The sequence below is a fragment of the Pholcus phalangioides genome, unplaced genomic scaffold (genome assembly GCF_987345545.1).
Source record: "Pholcus phalangioides strain wild (caught in Gottingen) unplaced genomic scaffold, Ppha-v1.0 ptg000008l_1, whole genome shotgun sequence".
Classification (NCBI taxonomy): domain Eukaryota; kingdom Metazoa; phylum Arthropoda; class Arachnida; order Araneae; family Pholcidae; genus Pholcus; species Pholcus phalangioides.
Window position 1 is genome coordinate 8824181 of NW_028301601.1, and position 23493 is coordinate 8847673.

General features: G+C 38.0%; 1 protein-coding gene across 1 annotated transcript; it reads left to right on the forward strand.

Annotated features, from left to right (window-relative positions):
• Positions 1 to 10379: 10379 nt before the first annotated feature.
• LOC149083610 (26 kDa secreted antigen-like) lies at positions 10380 to 20542 on the forward strand. The gene is made up of 4 exons (XM_089235396.1): positions 10380 to 10523; positions 18931 to 19054; positions 19153 to 19287; positions 20335 to 20542. The coding sequence occupies exons 1-4, from the start codon at positions 10383 to 10385 to the stop codon at positions 20514 to 20516; spliced, it is 582 nt and encodes a 193-aa protein (XP_089091522.1). The 5' UTR covers positions 10380 to 10382; the 3' UTR covers positions 20517 to 20542.
• The last annotated feature ends 2951 nt before the right edge of the window (positions 20543 to 23493 follow it).

A 23493-nucleotide genomic window follows, 5' to 3' on the forward strand; every position in this document is an offset into this window, starting at 1 on the left:
AGGATAGGTGGAGATATGGAAGAGGCCCATTCGTTCACGAAATGGTCACGTATCTCGTCGGGAACTCGTGGTCTTAGTTGGTTAGTAAGGATAAGGGTCTTCAGTATCTCGAAGTCACCAACGTCCAAACCCCGGACCCACTCTTTGATAAAATTCGATATTTCGAAGACAAATTCTCGCTATGATTTCGCCGGGTTGCGTTGTTGTTTGGTGAATTTTTTCCGGAAATCTTCTGCACTTAATTTGGATCTCCTTAATGTACTCATAATCATCAAACTTCTCTTCCGATTCTCGGGCGATTAGTTGAGTTATATCTGACGGCAATAAGGTCAGCAAAGTTGATACCCAGTTTCTTTCGTCCACTCCGATACTATTCGCCTGGCGTTCAAATATTGTGAGAAATAAGGCGATGTCCCCCTCTTTGGCATCAAATTTTGGAACAAGCCTCATCAGTTCCGTACTAAATGAGGTTCAATTCTCTCGTCTGTTTGTGGACACACACATTCTTTCCATCTCCATGCGGAGTTTTTCCATTCGAAAGAGGTGTTCTCGTTCTTCACGCATCCTCTCTTCAGCTAGGTCACGCTCTTCTCGTGCCTCTCTGTTTCCCTTGCTGACAGCTAACTTCTGCCAAAACCACCAAAATCATCCCTCCTTGCACGCCCGAGTTGCTTGGTATACCGTTGTTTTTTTTAACTTATAAATGTTCACACTTAGTCTACGTCCACCGTCGTATGTTAATGACTAATAACTCAAGAAAAAAAATATGCATATATAGATAGATATATGCTCAATAATACTGACGTATTTCCAACAAACCCAAAAAAATTAAAAATAAAATCGTGCATTCAAAGGTATTCAATCGTTACAAAAAATAGTATGTGCGATAATACTGCTGTTAAAGCAAAAATGATATTCTCAATAATAAACTGACGTTCCAAAACAAAAAAATCATTTGCTCAGCGAATAATACTGACGTATTTTCAAATGACAATAATAAAAAAATCGTACGTGAAGCGAATAATACTAACGTATCTTTCCAGAGGAAAAAAATCAGTACTCACGTAATTACCGCCGTTTTACTGGCCGTATTTTTTCAAATACGTGCCTTAAAGATATTTTTCTAGTAATAGAGTCTTTCAACGCCTCTTCTCATCTTGCACCGGACGCACTGCCCTAAGACCTCCCCTGACTGGAGAGAGTATGACGTCATCGGTCTCCGCTTTGGCAGTGCTGAGAACAGTGTTCCCCAACATCTTTCGTCGGAACATCACGTGAGACTTAGTGAAAACAAACACGATTCCCCGTTATTTTCTTATGCCATAAATGGGAGTTTAAAACAATAAATGAAAAATATAGTTTCAGCATCGATGAGATAATTCCAAAATTAATGAAAGAGATAATTTCAACATTAATGAAAGATAATTCCAGAATAAAGGAAAGATAATTCCAGAAAGAAGGAAAGAAAATTCCAGAATGGAGGCAAGAGATAATTCCAAAATTGATGAAAAGGGATAATTCCAAAATTAATGAAAGAAACAATTCCAAAATTAATGAAAGAAACAATTTCAGAATTAATGATGTAAAATTCCAGAATAAATGATGGAAAATCCAGAATTAATGAAGGAAAATTCCAGAATTAATGAAGCAAAATTCCAGCATTAATGAAAGATAATTTCAGCATTAATGAAAGAAAATATTCTAGAATTAATGTAAGAAATAAGTTCAGCATTGATAAATGTGATAGTTCCAAAATTAATGAAAGAGATAATAATAAAATTAATGAAAGAGATAATAATAAAATTAATGAAAGAGATAATAATAAAATTAATGAAAGAGATAATTATAAAATTAATGAAAGAGATAAAAATAAAATTAATGAAAGATAATTCCAGAATGAAGGAAGGAGATAATTCCGAAATTAATGAAAGAAACAATTTCAGAATTAATGAAAGAAACAATTTCAGAATTAATGAGATAAAATTTCAGAATAAATGAGATAAAATTTCAGAATTAATGAGATAAAATTTCAGAATCAATGAAAAAAATAATTCTAGCATTAACAAAATAAATAATTTCAGCATTAATGAAAGAAATAATTTCAGCATTAATGAAATAAATAATTGCAGCATTAATGAAAGAAATAATTGCAGCATTAATTAAAGAAATAATTTCAGCATTAATGAAAGAAACAAATACAGAATTGATGAAAGCAATTATTCCACAAGTAATGAAAGAAATAATAATTAATAAAGGAAATAGTTCCAGAATTAATGAAAGAAAATTCAACAAGTAATGAAAGAAAATTTAAGAAATAATGATGGAAAATTTCAGAATTAATGAAAGAAATTATTCCAGTATTAATGAAAAAGATAATTTCATATTTTTTCATCTTTAAAAGAGTTCTCTATCCCTTTTTTTAATGTTTAAAACACAATATTTAGAGACCGAACTGTACATTTCTATGGGCAAATTGCCAGGCGGGAACTTTGTTTTCGCCGAGTCACGCCTCACATTTGATGTCGCTGCAGTCGCGGAGGCTGGATGCTCCCTCCAGTAATATAAGCTCCATACAAGCGTCAGAATCTCTGTCGTCTGCTCCTAACCAGGTCCCTTGTTTTGGGCGTCTCCTTGTGTCTTGAACAAATTACTGAACTGGGAGTTCGAACTCGCAGCTCTGTTTGTGAGCTTGACTTATAGGGAACCGACTTCTTGTATGTCGTCTGCTCATTAAGAGGGTCTTCGTTTCGGACGTCTCCTTATGCTCAAATAAAATAACCGAACTTTCAGTTTGAATTCCCAGTTCAGTTTATGAGCTTCGTTTATAAGGAGCAGAGTGGAATGAAGAATATAGGTTTTTTTTTTAAACCTCATCATCACCACATGAGTCACTTTTAAATTTGAGATTAGATGGCAGCACATTACTGTAAAGTGGGAGTGTGGAAAAATTCACTTTTTACGACCTTACCTGTCTGATGCTTGTGTAGAGGTCCTTTGTTTACGATAGCTCATTGGCATCGAGCTTATATTCCTGAAGGGAACATCCACAGCCACCGCGACGGCGTAGACATCAAATGCAAAGAAACCACGTGACTCGGTGAAAACAAAGCTCGTTTGCCCATAAAAATGCACAGTCTCTAAATATTGCGTTTTAAAGATTAAAAAAAGGGGATAGAGATGAAAAAAGATTATATTTATAGACATTATTTATTTTTCATTAATACTGGAATCATTTCTTTCATTAATGCTGGAATAATTTTTTTCTTTAATGCTAAAAAATTTCATTATTTCTTGAATATTCCTTCATTAATTTTTCTTCATTTATTTTCCTTAATTAATTCTGAAATTTTCCTTAATTAATTTTTGAAATTTTTCATTAATTCTGGAATTATTTTCTTTATTAATTATTATTTCTTTCATTCCTTCTGGAGTAATTGCTTTAAACAATTGTGTATTTGTTTCTTTCATTAATGCTGAAATTATTTCTTTCATTAATGCTGAAATTATTTCTTTCATTAATGCTGAAATTATTTCTTTCATTAATGCTGAAATTATTTCTTTCATTAATGCTGAAATTATTTCTTTCATTAATGCTGAAATTATTTCTTTCATTAATGCTGAAATTATTTCTTTCATTAATGCTGAAATTATTTCTTTCATTAATGCTGAAATTATTTCTTTCATTAATGCTGAAATTATATCTCAATTCTGGAATTATCTCTTTCATTAATTTTGGAATTATCTTTTACTTTAATTCTGGAATTTTTTTTTACTTTTATTCTGGAATTACCGCTTCCATTAATTTGGGAATTATTACTTTCATCAATTTGAAATGATCTTTCATTAATGCTGGATAGTAATTATCGCTTTCAATTATTTTGGAATTTTCTCTTCATTAATTCTATAATTTTTTCTTTCATTAATTTGGAATTCTCTTTAATTAATTCTAGAATTTTTGTTTCATTTATTTTGGAGTTAATCCTTTTTCTTAATTCTGGAATTATTTCTTTCATTAATGCTTAAATTATCTCTTTCATTTATTTTGGAACTGAAATTATCTGCTTCATTATAACTAGAATTTTTCTTTCATTTATTCTGGAATCATCTTTCATTTATTCCGAATTGACTTTCATTAATTCCGAATTGTCTTTCATTAATGCTGGAATTATCTATCATTAATGCTGGAATTATGTTTCATTGATACTGGAATTATCTTTCATTGATACTGGAATTATCTTTCATTACTTCCGGAATTATCATTTTCATTAATTCCGGAATTATCATTTTCATTAATTCCGGAATTGGCACTTTCATTAATTTTGAAATTATCAATTTCGTCAATGCTAAAAGTATCTCTCATTAATTCTGGAATTATCTTTCGTTAATTCTGGAATTATCTTTCGTTAATTCTGGAATTATCTTTCGTTAATTCTGGAATTATCTTTCGTTAATTCTGGAATTATCTTTAGTTAATTCTGGAATTATCTTTCGTTAATCCTGTAAATATCACTTTCATTTATTTTGGAACTGAAATTATCTGCTTCATTATAACTAGAATTTTTCTTTCATTTATTCTGGAGTCATCTTTCATTAATTCCGAATTATCTTTCATTAATGCTGAAATTATCTTTCATTAATGCTGGAATTATCTTTCATTAATGCTGGAATTATCTTTCATTGATGCTGGAATTATCTTTCATTAATTCCGGAATTATCTTTCATTAATTTTGAAATTATCAATTTCGTCAATGCTGAAAGTATCTCTCATTAATTTTGGAATTATCTTCAATTACTCTGATGAAAGGAATGCCACATGCGACTCATGAAAGGAACAAATCGAAATGAAAGGAACAAATCGAAATGAAAGAAACATAGAAATGAATCGATCTGCCCCCTGTTTTTGCTTCAAAAAATGCTTGATTAAAGCTGCGGAATTTCTTCAATGTAATTTATATGGACCCACAATTAATTTCAAAACACCCAAAACTATATGGATTGAGATGCAATTGGATAACATAAGATAATACGGAGATATTAATTTTCATTTTCGTGCTTGAGAAGTTATAAATAAAAAGCTGAAATTAATGTTATTGCATGGATATCCACCACAAAAGTGGGTCTGGCTAATTATTTTATATTTAATTTTCTGGGCTTCGTATCTATAAGCAAACTCAATGTTTCGAAAGTCCAAAATTCAATTCGAATTTTAAAATTGATGCGGCGGAAAACCTTACTAAATTTCCGCATTCCTATGCTAAATTCGGCAATTTTAACATTGATCTCTATATGGGATCGTGTTTGTTTGCACCGAGTCACATGATCTTCCGACGAAAGATGTTGGGGGACACCGTTCTCACCGGGGTTCGAATCCGGGACCTCGCGACGTGAGTCCATCACTATGACCACTCGACCACCACGGCGGCTAAAGTGAAACTCTCTAAGAAACTCTATAACCTCTCTAAGAAAGGGTGCCAAAAAATGAGGGAAAGGATCGTTGTCCGTCAGTTTCTAGTGTTCCTTCATAACTTTTCTCCGATGTTTGAATTCATATATATTGGTGGATATTGCACTTGGAAACATAGAATTTTTCTGTTGGTATCAGAAGCTACAGGGCAATAATTTTTTAATTGGAGGGTGGAGAACAAGCAGAACGCTGTAAAAATGTATATATGTGTGTATATATATATATATAAGTATTTATTTATTTATTTTGTGACGCACTGTATTTTCACTCTAAAAACGAGTGCAGGGTAATTTTGAACATTTTTTAAATTGGAATCATGCATCTGTGACAGACGGTTGATGAGATAAAGGTCGCGTTAGCCCTTACAGCACACCCTGTATATAGATTTGTTATGTGCTTTCATCTTGTGATTGTGATGATTATTGTGTAACTTGTTTTTGAGCTGAACGTATTGAATAAATGTCACGCATTTTACATTTACGCTTGTGCTGCTTTTGAGTCTCCTACAAACACGCATGCGTTGGTAGCAGAGCGTAGTTCATCTGATTAAAACGAGACTTGTGCAAGCAACGGATTGAATTTGACGAGTTGTAGAATTTTGCCGGTTGTTAGAAACGAACTTTATAATGATAGGTCTTTGCCTTCGTTAATTCCTGGCTTGAATGGAAGTAACTTCCGTATTTGGGCTATAAAAACAAGAAGCAGCATTGAATATCAAAAGCCTATCAGCATATTTGTAAGAGGATCAACCTAATGCTTCAGATCTGGTGTTATCCGAGTGGAAACGAAACAATAATAAAACTGTCATCATCCTTTCCCTTCCCTGGCCGATGAATACGTTCTGCTGTATGTGTGCTGATTATGAAATCGCCAAAAATGTGTGACGACAAACTCGTGAGTAAATTTTCTTCGGAATTTGCGAGTTCAAGCGTAGGGTTTACAGGGCCGAAATTTCAGAACGATTCTAGTATTTTTCTGGAAATTTGAGAAAAACTCTCTAAGTGGGCACAGACACTAATGAACTATAAAGTGGATATTCAACAGAGTAAACTATGTTTTTAGTTCATTTTTCCAGCACTGCTCTAAGTCAGGTCTCTGCTCATTAGTTTCGACAATACCGCCATTGTTATGGTTTGAGTACTATGTTGCCAATATGAGCTCGTATAATGTAAGGTTATGGCTAAAAGGAAAGGCATCATGTGCGCATCTGAAATACGGTCATTGATACAGCCTTTTCTTCTTGACCTAGGATATTTCCTAAGATACAAAAGGGCAAAAGCTGTACAGCGTAGGCTTCGTCGTTCACAACAACGGCAATTGTACAGAAAAGTAGTCATCCAACAAAACACTGCAGGATGAATTTTTTTGGCATTGAATTATGTTTTAATACAGTTTGTAAGAATATGCAATACGCGTGCAATAAATTTTGTCAAATATGATCGTTAGCCTCAATGGCAGCAGAAGATGAAATCCACGAATATTTCCGGTAAAGCCTGGACAGCGAACGGTTTGATAGAAAGGAAGATCAAGGGAGTACTGGTCAATAGAGACCATTCCCAACTGAAACAAGCTGCGCTTTATCTAGCGTCGTTTGTGGATCATTAAATCATTAATATCATTAAATTCAATATCATTAAGTTTACGTTTTTCTTTTTTAGTTATATAAGTAATGCATATTTGAGGCAATTGACAATGTTCAGATAATGATTTTTTCGAAAATTGGGGAAAAATGGTTCTACAAATTCATTTGGATTTGAATTAAATTATATTTCAAATGTTAAATATTTCAAAACAATATTTGAATTTAAACATAAATTCAAATAATGTTTTACACAGAATTCGAAACTATTTTATTCTTGTACTTTGGCGGCCACCCCCCTCCCCACTTCTCTTCACAACATATCTTGTTTATTTCGTCCCACTTCATCAGCGTGCTATGGAAAGGGACGTGTGAAAGCACCTGCTTAATGAAGAAGCGAATTCTAATAAAAATAATAATAAAGCAACAAAAAACAAATGAGATTCATCAAGTACCCCTAGAAAACTTCCCCATGGGGGACCCCAGATTCAATTCGCTGAATTTGAGTGGGGCCCCACACTGGATATATCTTGGGCTACCGATGTGTTGCAAATTTTACAATATTAAACAACAAAAATCAATGAGATACATCCAGGGGCCCCGAATTAGAACCTATCAACATTTCCATGGAGCCCTGACTTGGAAGCTTGTCAGACACACCCCTGTGAGGAGCCACGAAAATTTTTCATTTTTATCAATTTTACAACGAATAAAATCCAGGGCCCCACATACAGTAGCGGAGACACAATACGCGGATTTTTAGTGGGGAATATAGACTGGATTTATCTCGGTCTTCCGCTGTTGCAAATTCTGTAATGTTAAACAACAAAAAAGAATGAGATTCATCCAGGGCCCCCAAAATGAAACCTGTAAACATGGAGCCCCAACTTGGAAGCTTGTCGGTCATCCCCGCTGCGAGTGCCATGAAAAATTTTAATTTTTATTCATTTTACCAACGAAAGAAATCCAGGGCCCCAACCAATTACCCGGGACACCAATTCGCATATTTTAGTGGGCCCCAGACTGGCTTTATATCGGGCATCTGCTGTCGCAAATTCTACAACAGAAAAGAATAATATTCATCCAGGGTCCCCAAAATGAAACCTGTAAACATGGGGCCCCCGACTTCGAAGCTTGTCGGTCATCCCCCGCTGCGAGTGCCATGAAACATTTTCATTTGTATTCGTTTTACCAAGGAATAAAATCCAGGGCCCTCAACCAATTACCCGGGACACCAATTCGCATACTTTTAGTGGGGCCACAGACTGGCTTTATCTCGGGCTTCCGCTGTTGCAAATTCTACAACAGAAAATAATGAGATTCATCCAGGCCCCCCGAAATGAAACCTGTAAACATGGGGGCCCCCGACTTGGAATCTTGTCGGTCAACCCCCGATGCGAATGCCATGAAAAATTTTCATTTGTATTCATTTCACCAACGAATAAAATCCAGGACCACCCACGCGACTACCCGTGGCTGAATTCGAAATTTTATGGAGCCCCCAGTCTGGATATATCTTGTGCTTCGGCTATCGCAAATTTTTAAACATTAAAGCATCAAGAAAACAATGAGATCCATCAAGTGATCCCTGGAAATGAAAACTTGTAACTTTCCCATGAAGGTATACGTACAATCTCCCCCGGGTACCCTGACCCTGTGTGTTGGGAGCACTGCTGTTATATGTATATTATACATATACATACCTCTCGGCATGACCCCCCCCCCACAAGGTCAGGGCTGACAGGGACCACAACGATTGCTATCACTTTTTAATTTTTCATACTATAAATTAACCACAGATGGGCCCCTGAAAAGCTGGTTTGGGGGCTCGCCATCTAAATTCCAGCCTAAGGGCTCTGCTGTAGTATGTAGGAGCCTCTCGGTACATGCACATAACATGGTCCCGATGGGTCAAATGGGTCCCGATATATGCTAGAGTATGCAAATGAATACTTGACCCGAAATCGTAACAGACTTCCGTAACACAAAAACGTCACCCATTTCCGTAACATAAAATCGTCACTAACTTCGGTTGCATAGAAACAGGCAATTTTCGAGTTTGTGATTTTATATTATAGAGTAGATATGTAACAACAAAGTTATGGCTGATTTAAATCATATGCAACAATGGTTTCGAAGGCAACTGGAAATTTTCAAATGCGTTTTTTTGAAGATTCATTTTTTCGGTACTTTATTCCACGCGAAACCAAATTTTTAAAAACCTATGAAAGATATTCTCAAGAAATTATTTGAGACAGTGTTCCAGATAACGTTAGCTGTGCAATGAACCAGGATTTTGTGGCTATATGTTCAGAATTTATTATTTTACAACCGTATGAATTAAAAAGTTTGATTTTTTGTGAAAATTCACGTACTGTTTCACGAAAAAACTGTCATATCTGAAAGAATATTTCATGTATCTTAAAACTTTTTTAGTTCACTGCACAGATAACAGTCATAGAAACATACAGTGTAAAACTATTCAAATAAATTGAGTGCTTTTCAGTGTCCGGCGTGAGTACTGGAAACGCGCCAATTTTGAATACATAATTTAGAATATCTCAAAAAGTTCTATAGATATTTCAGAAATTTCACTGGATTTCCTTATTTCATACAGTATTTTGATTCAAACCCCACTTTTTTTGTGAAAATCTGTTGTTTTTTTTTTCAAAAACAAAGTGCCCCGCACGTAGTCAGTTGCCTTAATCGAAAGAATGAAAATTTGATCATTCTTACTTTTTACAGCACTGCTCTTGGGGTCGTCTCTGAGCACATCAGTTTTAACAAAAGTTCTTGTCACTTTTAACATGAACTCTTACACTGACTATACGGTAAAAAGGAAAATGTCATCGCGTGTGTATCTGAAATTCATGGTCATATAGAAGCAGCTTTTTCATCTCGATCTTGCATATTTGCCGCGCATCAATATCCAAAGATCCAAACAGCTAATGGAGTGTGTTTCGACTTTCAATATAATTAAAATAAATTATAGCGAAGAAACATTATAAGTGGCAATTATTTTCAAAATCGATACATTCTAAAATTGTCTCTTTTAAGTAGAAATAGCCAATTCATTCATCATTATCCAGAGTCTTACTACGAATGTGCTCTGATATCGCTATGGAACGTGCCTCTAAGATCAAGTTGTATAGCACAAATTCATGAGACATCATGTTTCTGGCAAAACCCGTGCCATATTTCGAAATTCAAGGATGACGTGTGTCAAACGCTTACTGTAGTAGCGATTTCGATACTCAATTAGGAATAAGCGTGGCAAAATGTATATAAAAAGAAACGATTTGCGAACGAGGCACACACAGTACGAATCAACCGATAGTCATGAAATCGTTGGTATTATTGGTTCCAGCTCTCGCTGCTCTGATCGCCTCGTCTTCTGCTGGCTCGGGGGAGGACAAAGTTTTCCGTGATGCTAAGATCGTTCCGGAACTCATTGACCAAGCTCCGGATTCCCAGCTTAAGGTAAGAGATACATTATTTCTCTTCGTTGCTAGAGTCACTCACATTTTACTAAATTGGTACACATTGTTGTGTCATACTCACATATTAGTGTGGTGTTTCATATAATTCGAGATCCATTATGTTTAATTTGAAATTTCTCTGTTATGGAATATCAGCGATTCCGTGTGTTATGCGTACGCACTTGCCATACACGATGCCCTGATCAGTATCAGGGTGAATAAGTAATCCTCAGTATCGGAGCCTTACTTACGGCCCCGATACTGAGGATTACATAAACATAGACTATAATGTACAAAATGAACCTGACACGCGACAGATTTTGACACCCTAATTCAGAATTTTTGATGAAGTTAAAAGAACGTTAATGTTATTTTTTAGAAGAACACTGTAGGTGTCGGAATTTTATACAGATGCTGTCAAAACCTAAACACAGTATTCAGTAATTATTATAGGGCTAGGATTTTTATGCTCTAAAAACTTTTAAAATATTCTTTATAAAAATACAAATACAACGCCACAACAGGCAAATTGCCCAACGAGGTGGCTGACTTAAGAACATCATGGATCCCCGAGCCCCTACCTACTACTGCTACACCACACCTGCACCCCCCCCCCCCGCGGAACCCCCCCAACGAATAGGTACATGCGGAAATGTGCGTGTACGTGTAGTGCAACCTGACGTAAAGTTTGTTTCCGTGTAATGCTTGTTATGTGTAGTGCTGTCATCTGCCCCCAGTTTTACTAACTATGAGTGAAGTGTTATGGTTGAATGATTTACCGTTGTAGGACTGTTGCTCTCTGTGGCGAGACTTTCTAACGGGGAGATCGGCTCGCATTTGCGCCTTGAAGTTGGGAACCACAGAAAACCAACTTCAGCCGACCACCACTGTGGGGTTCGAACCCGGATCCTCGCATCACGAGTCCGGCACTATAACCACTCGACCACCACAGCGGCAAAAAATTCATTTATGCTCTTAAAAAACTGTAAATATATGCCCTATAAAACAGAAAGTATGTCTTAATAATTGTTTCAATCTTATCTCAAATAACATTAGTTTCAGCAAAATAATATGATAATGTGTGAGAAGTGGAGATAGTCTAAATTATCTTAAATCATTACCCGCTTATTTTTGTATTAAAAAAAACTCTTCGTTTTACTAACTAATCTCATCCAGCCAAAATTTCCCTTTTGTGTCTATTATCCCTATAAATTCAGAACTAATGTACTGCCATCTATAGGTAGAAATACCTAGCCAAGTACGGTATTTATCTTTAGAGAAAAGCATGACACAAAATTAAAATAAATAAATAATTCTTTTTATTTGATAGAAACTCTTAAAATTTCCTACAAACACTGAAAAAATTCTCCCATTTACCAATTTTATACGAGTACCGACACCGATTCAGATGATTAATCTATTTACAGCCACACACCAGTGCCCTTGAAAGGCTAGTGCTTTTACGCTTTAAAAATTCAATGCCATTGCTGATTGGTGAACCTGAATTTCAGGATTTTTCACCAATCGGCAACGACGTTTCATTGTTAGTGCATAAAATCCCTAGTCCCAGGAGCTCTCGGCACACGCGGGAACCGCAAAAACCAGTTTGAAGCGAAATCGAAATAGCGAGGAAATTTACTTTCTATCAAAAATTATGAAACATGCAAAATATGCCTTAAAATAGCAAAATATGCAAAGACATAGAAATCCGAGACCTAGTAATTATAGACTAATTGTTTATTTTTATTTATTTTTAAATTAATTTCCATTATCTTCAATTGATTTCTTTTACCCTTTATTTCAAGCACACACACAAGATAGGTATGTATATAGCTTCACACATTATGTGAATTGAACCTTTGTTTAAACTGGAACCTGTTTTCAGCAGAAAAGAAAATCTTGGTCCCTTGGTTACCGTTGAAGACAGGTTTTTACTGTACAAAAATATTCAGGATATATCATTTGATGCCTCAATGCAGTTTGATCTTATATTCTTTGAAAATTAAGGAATTCACGGAGGTCACTGCTGATCTATTGCTTTTAGGATTTGAGACAAACGGAATTTTATCGTCCCATCTTCTACGGAGTTCCATAGGATTTCTAATATTTGTTTTTTGTCATGTTGACATAGTTTATTTTTAAATTACTGGTGAACTTTCCAGGCTAGGCAGTTGCCACTTTCGCACCTCTAGTTCCCACCCTGCTGTTGATGATCAGAATTTTAGACGTCCATTTCACATTTCATTCCTTTTCATTCACATTTTCATTCGCCCCATATGAGTGATAAATGAGATAAGTTTATGGTGTAAGGCAAGAACACTATATGCATATAACACATCTCCAAACACAAGAATGAATCTACTTCTTGAGAGATAACGTTATTTTCTCCTCCCGCAATACATACATTGGGACTCGGGCAGAGATTTTTTCAGTTACGGGACGCTATCAAACCCATTTGCTCACCAATGAGGTTGTGGTGTCTCACGCAGACGACCCCCCAAGAGTCGGGTCAACGACCTCGAGTGTGTCACGTGATCCCGGGTACTGGAGACGACCGTCTGGAAAACAGCAGAGCAGAGAGTCACTGCACACGAAAGCGTGAGGTTCAAAAATTTCTATGCCTGTCTTTTTCATTAACCCAGATTATCATGTTTGTGTCGTCGTAATAAATGTTTATTAAGAAGCTGTGGCTCTGTGTGGTGACTCCGCAGTGGTGACCAGCGACGTTTAGGAACATTAACCATCAAAGAAAGTCCATCTTCATTGAAGATTTAATCTCATGCATTTTCGGAAATTTTCTTCTTTCCGAGCCTCCATTATGTCTGTGGTTACGACGACTCCATTCTTCCCTCAAACAGGCCCCTGAAGAACAGACCCCTCTCGCCCACGCATCATCGTCTGCTCTTCTTCTCTTCTGGTGTGTGACCTCCTCCTCTCTCTCGTCTTCTCTTCTTTTTTTCTCTCTCTCCCGTTGGAGCTGAGCGATGGCGGAAGAAAATGCTCAAGTTTCGAGGATTGGACTTCGATTACCTCCGTTTTGGAAATCGAATGTGCAACTATGGATTCAACAGTGCAACAGTGCTTTTCAACTGAGTGGAATCACAAACGATGATACGAAGTATGCAGCCTTGGTCTCTTCCTTGGACGGAGAATGCTTGTCTTTCGTCTCGGATCTGATATTAAATCCTCCGGCAATCAACCGCTATCAAGCCTTGTCGGATCGCCTCATAAAGGAGTTCGCTGCGACGGAACATCAAAAAGTCAAGGAACTTTTGAACGAGCTACAGCTGGGTGATCAAAAGCCAAGTCAACTGCTGCGAAAGATGAAAGAGCTCTCCGGCAACAAAGTCACTGACGAGTTCTTGCGCACCTTGTGGATGCAACGCTTACCGCAAAATATTCAAGCAGTGTTATCGGTATCCAGTGAGCCATTAGATCAACTTGCTGTCCTAGCCGACAAAGTGGCTGAAATCACTACCCAAAATTATGTGTGCCGAATCCAGCCATCATCATCATCATCATCGCAAATGCAGTCGACTCAAGATCGAACCGATTCGTCATCAGCCATCGAAACGCTCACCAAACAAGTGGCAGAGCTAACGGCTACGGTGAATCGACTCTCCAGAGGGAGATATCGTAATAGCTCCCAACAGCAACTAGCTAGGCGTTCAACATCTCGTTCAAGTCGAGCACGGGATATCTGCTTCTATCACAACAAGTTCGGTGAGAAAGCCCGCTACTGCCGTCAGCCATGTAAATTCCAGAAAAAAAACGACGACCTTCCATCATCGCTGGTATGATGGAATCGGGCAGCAAATCCAGCAGGCTCTTCGTGATCGACAGAGTTACGGGTGACCATTTCCTTGTTGACTCTGGCAGTGAAGTTTCTGTTATCCCGCCTAAAAAAAATTCGTCAGCACTACATCCAAGTTTCCATTTGTTCGCCGCTAACAACAGTAAGATTCTTGCTTATGGTTCCACGGTGAAGAAACTGGATTTAGGTCTTCGGAAACCTTTTTCCTGGACATTTCTCGTAGCTGACGTCACTTCACCAATACTTGGAGCTGATTTTCTCAGTAACTTCAACCTAATCGTTGATGTGCGAAACCGACGACTCATCGATTCGCAAACATCATTACGGGTACTCGGATCGATCAAGCCCACAACACAACCTTCCGTCACTACCATTGGAGATTCTGAATACAGTGCTATATTTCAAGAATTCCCAGATGTCTTCAACCCTTCACAGATCGGTAAAACAGTGAAACATGTGACGCGACACCATATCATCACTCGAGGACCACCGGTGGCTTCCAAACCTCGCCGTCTCAATCCAAAAATTCAACAACAGGTGAAAACCGAGTTTGAATTCCTTTTGGAACAAGGGATTATCCGGCCCTCCAAAAGCCCTTGGAGCTCACCGTTACATATTGTGCCCAAGGCAGATGGTACTGTACGTCCTGTCGGTGATTATCGTCGTCTAAATAGTGTTACGGAATTTGATTCTTACCCGATACCCCATATTCGAGACTTTTCACAAGAATTGCACGGTAAGTCTATTTTTTCTAGACTAGACATCTTCAAGGCATATCATCAAATTACCATTGCCGAAGAAGATATGCCAAAAACCGCAATAACAACCCCTTGGGGTTTATTCGAGTATACAAGATTGAGCTTCGGTCTCGTAAATGCCGCTCAAACTTTTATGCGGTTCATGCATGAAGTATTACGAGGTTTACCATTCTGCTATGTATATCTTGATGACATTCTATGCTTTTCTGAAAATGCCGAAGAACACAAAATTCATTTAAAACAAATATTCCAACGTCTTCAACAGTATGGATTAGTTTTAAATGTGTCAAAATGCATATTTGGTGTTTCTGAGCTTGAATTTCTGGGACATGTGATCAAACCATCTGGTATCACACCTCGTCCAGACAAAGTGCAAGCTGTACTCGATTTCAACCAGCCGGAATCAATTGAGCAATTGCGTAAATTTTTAGGTCTCATAAATTTTTATCGCCGTTTCCTACCGCATGCAGCTGAGACACAAGTGCCACTGCATGATCTATTGAAAGGTTCTACGAAAAAAAGAAAAGACAAAACAAAAGTTGTGTGGTCTACATTAACTTTGAAAGCATTTGAAGATTGCAAAAAGCTACTAGCTAATGCCGCATTGCTGGCACATCCATCCCCGTCTGCCCAATTAGCTCTACACGTAGATGCTTCCGACTATGCTATAGGCGGTGCACTGCACCAGGTGACGGACAATGGTCTTCAACCGCTAGGTTTTTTCTCACGTAAACTTTCACCCACCGAAACACGGTATAGCGCATACGATCGAGAACTTCTTGCCGCATATTCTTCCATAAAATTTTTCAGATATATGCTTGAAGCTCGTGAGTTTATACTTTTCAGTGACCATAAACCACTGTGCTACGCGTTTCGACAAAAAAGTGAAAAATGCTCACCTAGACAGCTAAGGCATTTAGATTATATATCGCAGTTCACAACGAACATTTGCCATATTCCTGGATCGCAAAATATTTCCGCTGATATCTTATCACGCGTAACAGCAATTTCAGTTCCTGGACCTCTTGATTTTACTGCCATCGCTGAGCAACAAGAGAGGGATAAAGAACTAGAGGAACTTTTAAAGAGCAAATCAGCTTTGCAACTGAAGAAAGTATTTCTTCCAGACGCAGCTAAAGCGCTCTACTGCGATTTATCAACAGGTGCTATTCGACCTTATATTCCAGAAAAATTTCGATATGATGTGTTTTGGAATATGCACAAACTCTCACACCCAGGAATTAGACGTACTATTGATTTGGTCAGAAAGCGATTCATTTGGCCATGTCTAGCTAAAGACTGTGCTAAATGGACAAAAGTGTGCATACCATGCCAAAGATCCAAAGTGCACAAGCACACGAGATCCACGTTACAATCGTTTGTGGAACCTTCCCAACGATTTCAACATATTCATTTGGATATCATTGGCCCACTGCCCATTTCCGATGGATATTCTTATTGCCTAACAATGATAGACCGGTTTTCACGATGGCCAGAAGCGGTACCTATCCGCGACATCACAGCAACCACGGTAGCTACAGCTTTTCTTTCCACCTGGATTTCTCGATACGGCACACCTTTAACAGTAACAACTGATCAAGGTCGCCAATTCGAATCGCAGCTATTCCGGGAGCTTTCCAAATTCATCGGAGCAAAACGGGTTAGAACAACTGGATACCATCCACAAGCGAACGGTATGTTGGAAGAGTGGCATCGCCCTCTCAAAGCCGCGTTGAAATGCAACCAAACCCATAAATGGACTGAAGCATTACCTACAGTTCTACTCGGTCTTCGGTGCTCTCTGAAACAAGATTTGGGGTGCACACCTGCAGAACTACTGTACGGAGAAACTTTACGATTACCTGGTGAATTTTTCCAAGCACGAGCTAATTCCAACTCAACTGACGCTTCCGAGTTTCTACAAATGCTGAGAACTCACGTCCAAACTTTCCAGCCACGACCAATCAAACGGCATGGAGGACATCCTACATTTGTTCACCATGATTTGAAAACTACTTCTCACGTTTTCGTGAGAACTGATAGGGTGAAACGTCCTCTGGAACAGCCATTTGAAGGACCATACAGAGTGATCAGCCGGACCGACAAAGTGTTCAACGTGGACATAAGAGGAAAATCAGTGTCAGTGTCAGTCGATCGGCTTAAACCGGCATTTCTTGTGAATCCGACGGTGGAGCCGGTACCTGTATCTCCAAACGTACCAACTGCAGTTACGTCTGACGGACTCGCAGCTGATTCTGCTGTGAAACCAGTCAGAACCACTCGTTCTGGACGTACTGTCCACTTTCCAGATCGTCTACAGTGCTCGTGATCACTGATGCTACTTCATAGTACGCGATCACCTCTTATTACTCGTGATCACTGGGGAGGGAGTGTGTGGTGTCTCACGCAGACGACCCCCCAAGAGTCGGGTCAACGACCTCGAGTGTGTCACGTGATCCCGGGTACTGGAGACGACCGTCTGGAAAACAGCAGAGCAGAGAGTCACTGCACACGAAAGCGTGAGGTTCAAAAATTTCTATGCCTGTCTTTTTCATTAACCCAGATTATCATGTTTGTGTCGTCGTAATAAATGTTTATTAAGAAGCTGTGGCTCTGTGTGGTGACTCCGCAAGGTGTTAAGCGGGAGATGAATCCCTCCGATGAGAATCCCATTTCGTTTGGTTTTTTTTTTGTATCCTGGGTATATAATGTGGCAAGTGGAAGACAACTAATGAGATGGAAAGGGCCCCCCCCCTCCAATTGCTTTATAAAATACCTCCATCCTAATATGCGTACATTCATTTGTCTTAACGAGACTCCCAACCCCATCTCGTCTGTAATCACCATAAAATTTGTTAATCGCGAAAATACCCAATTGTCCGGGGAAAATATATTGTCAAAATGTTTGTTTGCTCTTTTTTTTTGACACAAAATAAAGTGTTCCAGCCTCGAAGTTCTCTGCCAGTGTTCTCTGCCACGAAGCTGGACTTGAAGAGATCTCGGCAACGGGTAAGTCCAGTGGCAAAGTTCTGGCGTTCATTCAGTCATTCAGCTATGAGACGCTGCAAATGTTTTAACATTAATGCGTGGTATAAAGAAAAGAAAGTTCTGTCTCTAGTTTATATATAGAACGCAAGGAAACCTGGATTCAATTCCTGGAGAACTTTTCCCTCAAATTTTGCATCGGCATAACAACCAGGAAAATCTTTCTCCTGAATATACGTTAATGACAAAGCTCGAAGTGCGGCCGACTCGCGTCGGCGAAGGCCTCTTCATGACTTCACCAAGAGTTTTGGTCAGAGTCCGAATTAAAATGGTTCTGACTTTGGCCTGCCATTCCGCGAAGTGGCCTGAGATCCCTGGCAAATGCTCGATGTAAGACGCCCGGTGGGAGCCAAATCCATTTTATTTTAATCGCCAACGTATAACACATGTATATATTAGATTAGCTCCATGTGACGAGAGAGAAAAAAAGTGAAATTTGAAAGGAAAAACTATAAAAATAATTATATAAGCATATAGTTTATTCGCAAAATTTGAGGGGAAGAAATAATTACTGCATCGTGACTGCAGTTTGATTGACATAATTATCACGAAAAAATACGGCATATTGACGACGATTATAGGACTTTGGCCGGAATCAGTGGCCACTTCGCGCACTGGTGGGTCAATATTTAACGAAATTGGCGGTAAAATATACAGTATATATATAAGTTAACAAACGAACGCCAAAGTTATATATATATATATATAACTTTGATAATATAACTTTGATTAATATAAACGAATAACTAATTTATTCGTTGCTTCAGAACTAATTATTATGTTTCGAATAGGTGAGTTATGGCGCAAAAGAAGTTGACTATGGGACAAGGGTTAACGTGATCCAATCACTATTTAGGCCGACGGTGTCATTCCCTGAGGCAAAGGAATCCGCCAACTATACCTTGATCATGATTGGTAGGCACACAATCGAAATATATAATTCTTTATTTTTGTCAAATAAATGTCTGTCAAATTATTATTTTTTTATGACATACGATTTTTTGTTTGCTTAGGACCAGGCGGTTTGTTTGGAAATCTGAACGGCAGTGAGTTCCTGGATTGGCTCGTCGTCAACATCCCCGGCAATAAAATCAGTGACGGTAGCACTGTGGTATCTTACGTATCGCCATCACTACCATACATACTATGTAAGTATAGGCATCAAATAACACATTGGAATATGTTGCTGCACGGAATATAAGTTGGTTAAGAACAAAATAGTATTGTTCTCTGGATAATTTGGTCATAATAATTTATATATTTTCATAACTTTATTTTTTAGATGGCCCCCCTTCTTTGTGTTGAGTTATATTTTCTCTTCCGGCTCACTGTACTCAATCACTGAGCAGGGTCCCTGAAATCAAGCGGTGAATTATTTTCTTACAAACGAACAGATTCTTAAGTAAATTCGCGGTGTCCAGTACGTGAAATGTAGCCACTATGCGGTTGTGAGGGCTTCGTGCTTAACTCTCATCAGGATGATCCAGACCCCGTTGGCGGTACAATAGTGATTGGATCAAGTTGGTTTTCTACGGTATTCCAACTTCAAGGCGTGAATGCGAACCGATCTCTAAAAAAGTCTTCCACGGAGAGCAGGCAGAAATGCAACACATACGCGCACCATCATTTCAACATATACCGATTCGTTAACAGGTCCGGAGGAATATGAACGATGTGCGTTTGTTTTAGTGGTACTAGTAGACCTACAACACAATACTTACATAACGTAAAAATTCAAGCATTTGCTATCTTTACTTTGAAACATGGCGGATAGATGGCAGCATCAACAAGAACACGAAACAGACACATTTCTCACAACATAAATACGTTTACAACTGAAAACCTTTATTCCGGCATGTACCGATCTGTTAGGGATTCCGCAAAGGAATGTGCACGAGGTGCGTGTACGGTTAAGTAGTAGTAGTGGTGGTGGTACCTGAAATGCCTGATTGGTCATTAACTTCAATCTATTTTGGGGCCACGGCCAGATAACCATACACATGACGCCTGTTTAGCTCCGAAAAATCATTCACGATCATACATTCAATATTTAAATACGTTTGCTCATTTTGGGGAAAAAATACTTATGGTTATACCTGAGATCTATAATCACGATGAAAAAGTGTGTCGTGTGTTTATTTAGTAATGTATAGCTACTATGTACGTATGTTCAAACATTTTCATACTCGTTGCAGTGACTCGCATGAGCGTCTTCCTTTACTACGAACAAACCAGCTTCTTGGAAATCGATGCGCTCAACTCGTTCATCGATAACCTCAGATTCAGCTTCAATGTCAGGAAATTCGTGAAAGAGTTCAAACTCGTGGAACCACCCGTCGCTGGTAATTTCATGCTGTCAGTGCTCATCGCTAAATGAATGACGAATATGTATAAGGATGTAGTCAAGTGAATAAATATAATAGTTATATTACGTACAAATGTGTGCCAAGATTTCGGGGGTCCTCTTAGTGTACATAGGGGCTTCCAGGAGCGTCGCGAAACAAGATGTCATATCTATCTGACAATATTGATTCATGCCTACTCAGAATGAAACAGAGTTTACACAACTGAAGAGTTGTAAGTAAAAATCATTATTTTCTTTCGAATTAGCGGGTTCAATACAATCTTCAAGCCAGTGCCAGTAACAATCGGAACAGCGCAGTGCGAAGATGTTCGTTTTCCACCCTAAAGGCTACCGTAGGGCTCCACGGGTTCGATCTGGAGGAAGACCATCGAAAGCAAATTCTTCACCTCCTAACCAGATCATGACCCAACGCTCTGTCACAATGAACAGATTTTAGCTGTTGGTCGAAACAGACCTGGGCGTGGATGTCTGTGGTCAAGTGCTGCCACCCATGTTTTAAAAGAACGTCTGACAAATATTCTTATGAGTGGAATTTCAATATCGAAATACCTGCCGAAAAATTCACGCGGTTATTCTCGAGAATAATACATTGGTATCAGTTCCCGCAGAGTATATAGAGCCGATAACACGCGTAACCTGAACCAAATGAGACGCAGAGACCATGTAAAGACATGAACCAATAATGACACTATGAAAATTGATGAACATCCCCCTCCCTAAAACAATAAACGCCCACGAAAACCTTGCCATTCTTTGAAGTTGATCGTTTATTTCGGAATGTACCAACCACTATTATTGGTTGAGGAATGTCCCGAGATAATCCCCATATAAGTGACTGTCGAGCCTCTCTGACCATATTCTCTTGAATCGACGTTAGCATCCTTGAGCTACCTTCCCAACCCCCCCCCCTCTTAAACTGCTAGAATGATGACTAACCTGATATCCAACGGAATGATTCCAATTTCACTTTGATGATGGGTACCTTTCAAGTTCTTTCGGCTGTAATGAGAAACGAAGGCAGGGTTTCGTTTGCCTTGTAATGCTCACACATTACAAGGCATTTCTCCTTACGCAAAGCACAAATTGAGCCGCGTTCAGCGATCGCGACACGAAGCAGGGCAGCACTGTGTTTTGCTGCCAACGGAAATCAGAAGGACAGCACAAATTGAGACACGAGGTGACACTACGCTGAGCGCGTGTACGCGCGGAAAACGGATTGCGTTACCACTGGCAGGGCTGTTCTTAAAACAAGTAACTGGCGTTGGGGTCGACCCCTCCGGGTAGGGATGGTCGTCTCTGATGCATGGTAGAACCCCTTAGTGGCACGAACCAGAATTACAACGCGTGAAAAAAATAGATTTTCCTGACTGACGTGGATAGTTATACTCCATATATTATACTCCGTTAACAGTCTTTTTCATGAATGCCGACCGGTGAGCAATTGTTTCTTAGAGTCCCGTTTTTCGATTTTTCGGGATAACATTTTTTTTAAATATTTGAATATTTTTTGTGGGCTTAAAATAATTGTTGTCAGTTGATAAAAATCAAAGGGGCTTAACAATTTTGTAATATTTTGGTGGATAATATTTTATACTACAGCAAATTTTAATAGCTATGGAAAGGGATTTCCGCTGTGCTCTAGGGTCAATGCCAAAGGTCACATATAACATATGCACATATGCATTTGCATATTTTGGCTTTTTTTTTAAATAAAAATTTTTCATAAAATCAAAGAATTTTCAGTATAAGTGCATATTTTTGAAGGTTTATTTAAGCTCGCTAATATTTTTTTTTTTAATTTTTCAAATAAATATTGTTCATAACATATTTGTATGAAGTATTTTACGAATATTAATCGTTTTATTGTGAGGCTATTTCTAGAGATACGTCAAAGTGTTAAATTTTTTTTTTTAAATAGCGTCGAAATTCTTTTGTTACTGGTATTTTTGTTATTTAGCAGCTGCAACAAACTATAAGTTATAAAATATCTGAATAAAAAATATGTAGAAGTTGTTTGCATATGCGGTATATATATATGAGTGGATATGTTTTTTTATAAATGAATAGATATGCGCACGAAGGAATAGAAAAGATTCATTTTAAAAGCACGTCTGTTTTTTTTTCTTGGTAATTTTTTTAATGCATATTTTCTCATTTGTTGTACATATCTCGGAATTTTTTACTTTTCAAGATTTTTTAATGCATATTTTGTGATTTTTAGTGCATACTTTGGCATTTTAAGTGCTTAAGTGCACATTTTGGTATTTTAAGTGTTTAAGTGCACATTTTGGTATTTTAAGTGCTTAAGTGCACATTTTGGTATTTTAAGTGCACATTTTGGTATTTTAAGTGCACATTTTGGTATTTTAAGTGCTTAAGTGCACATTTTGGTATTTTAAGTGCACATTTTGGTATTTTAAGTGCACATTTTGGTATTTTCAGTGCATATTTTTGCATTTTCAAGTGCATGTTTGCATATTTTTAGAGCATATTTCGCCACTTTTTAGTGCACTTAATCCAGGTTCAACTCATAATCATAACGCGTATAAAAAAAACCCGTGGTACGAATGTAGAAGAGATCTACCGACGGTGATGCTGCCATCTGTGAGACAAAAAACGGTCGGAAAAGAAACACGTCTTCGTTTCCACCCGAAGAGATGGCAGCATCCTATGACCGTTTGTTGATAACCATCGAGCTTATAATTATTACTGGAGCGGGCTGTTCAAGTATTACGTAAGTAAATTTTAGCTATTTTTGACCCCCTCCCCTCCCCCTTGTCAGCAGAAGTCAGCAAAACTCTGACGCCTCGCCGCCTTGTCAGCAAAATTTCGTCATCAGCTCTACCATTCTGAATCCTTTCCCATACCGGTGGAATCAGAGACGTACACGGGGAGCGGGACATAAGGGGGAGATCGTCCCCCCCCCCCCGACAATCAAAAATTTATTTTATAATGAAAAATATTTTTTTAATTGAAATTTCGGAAAAAT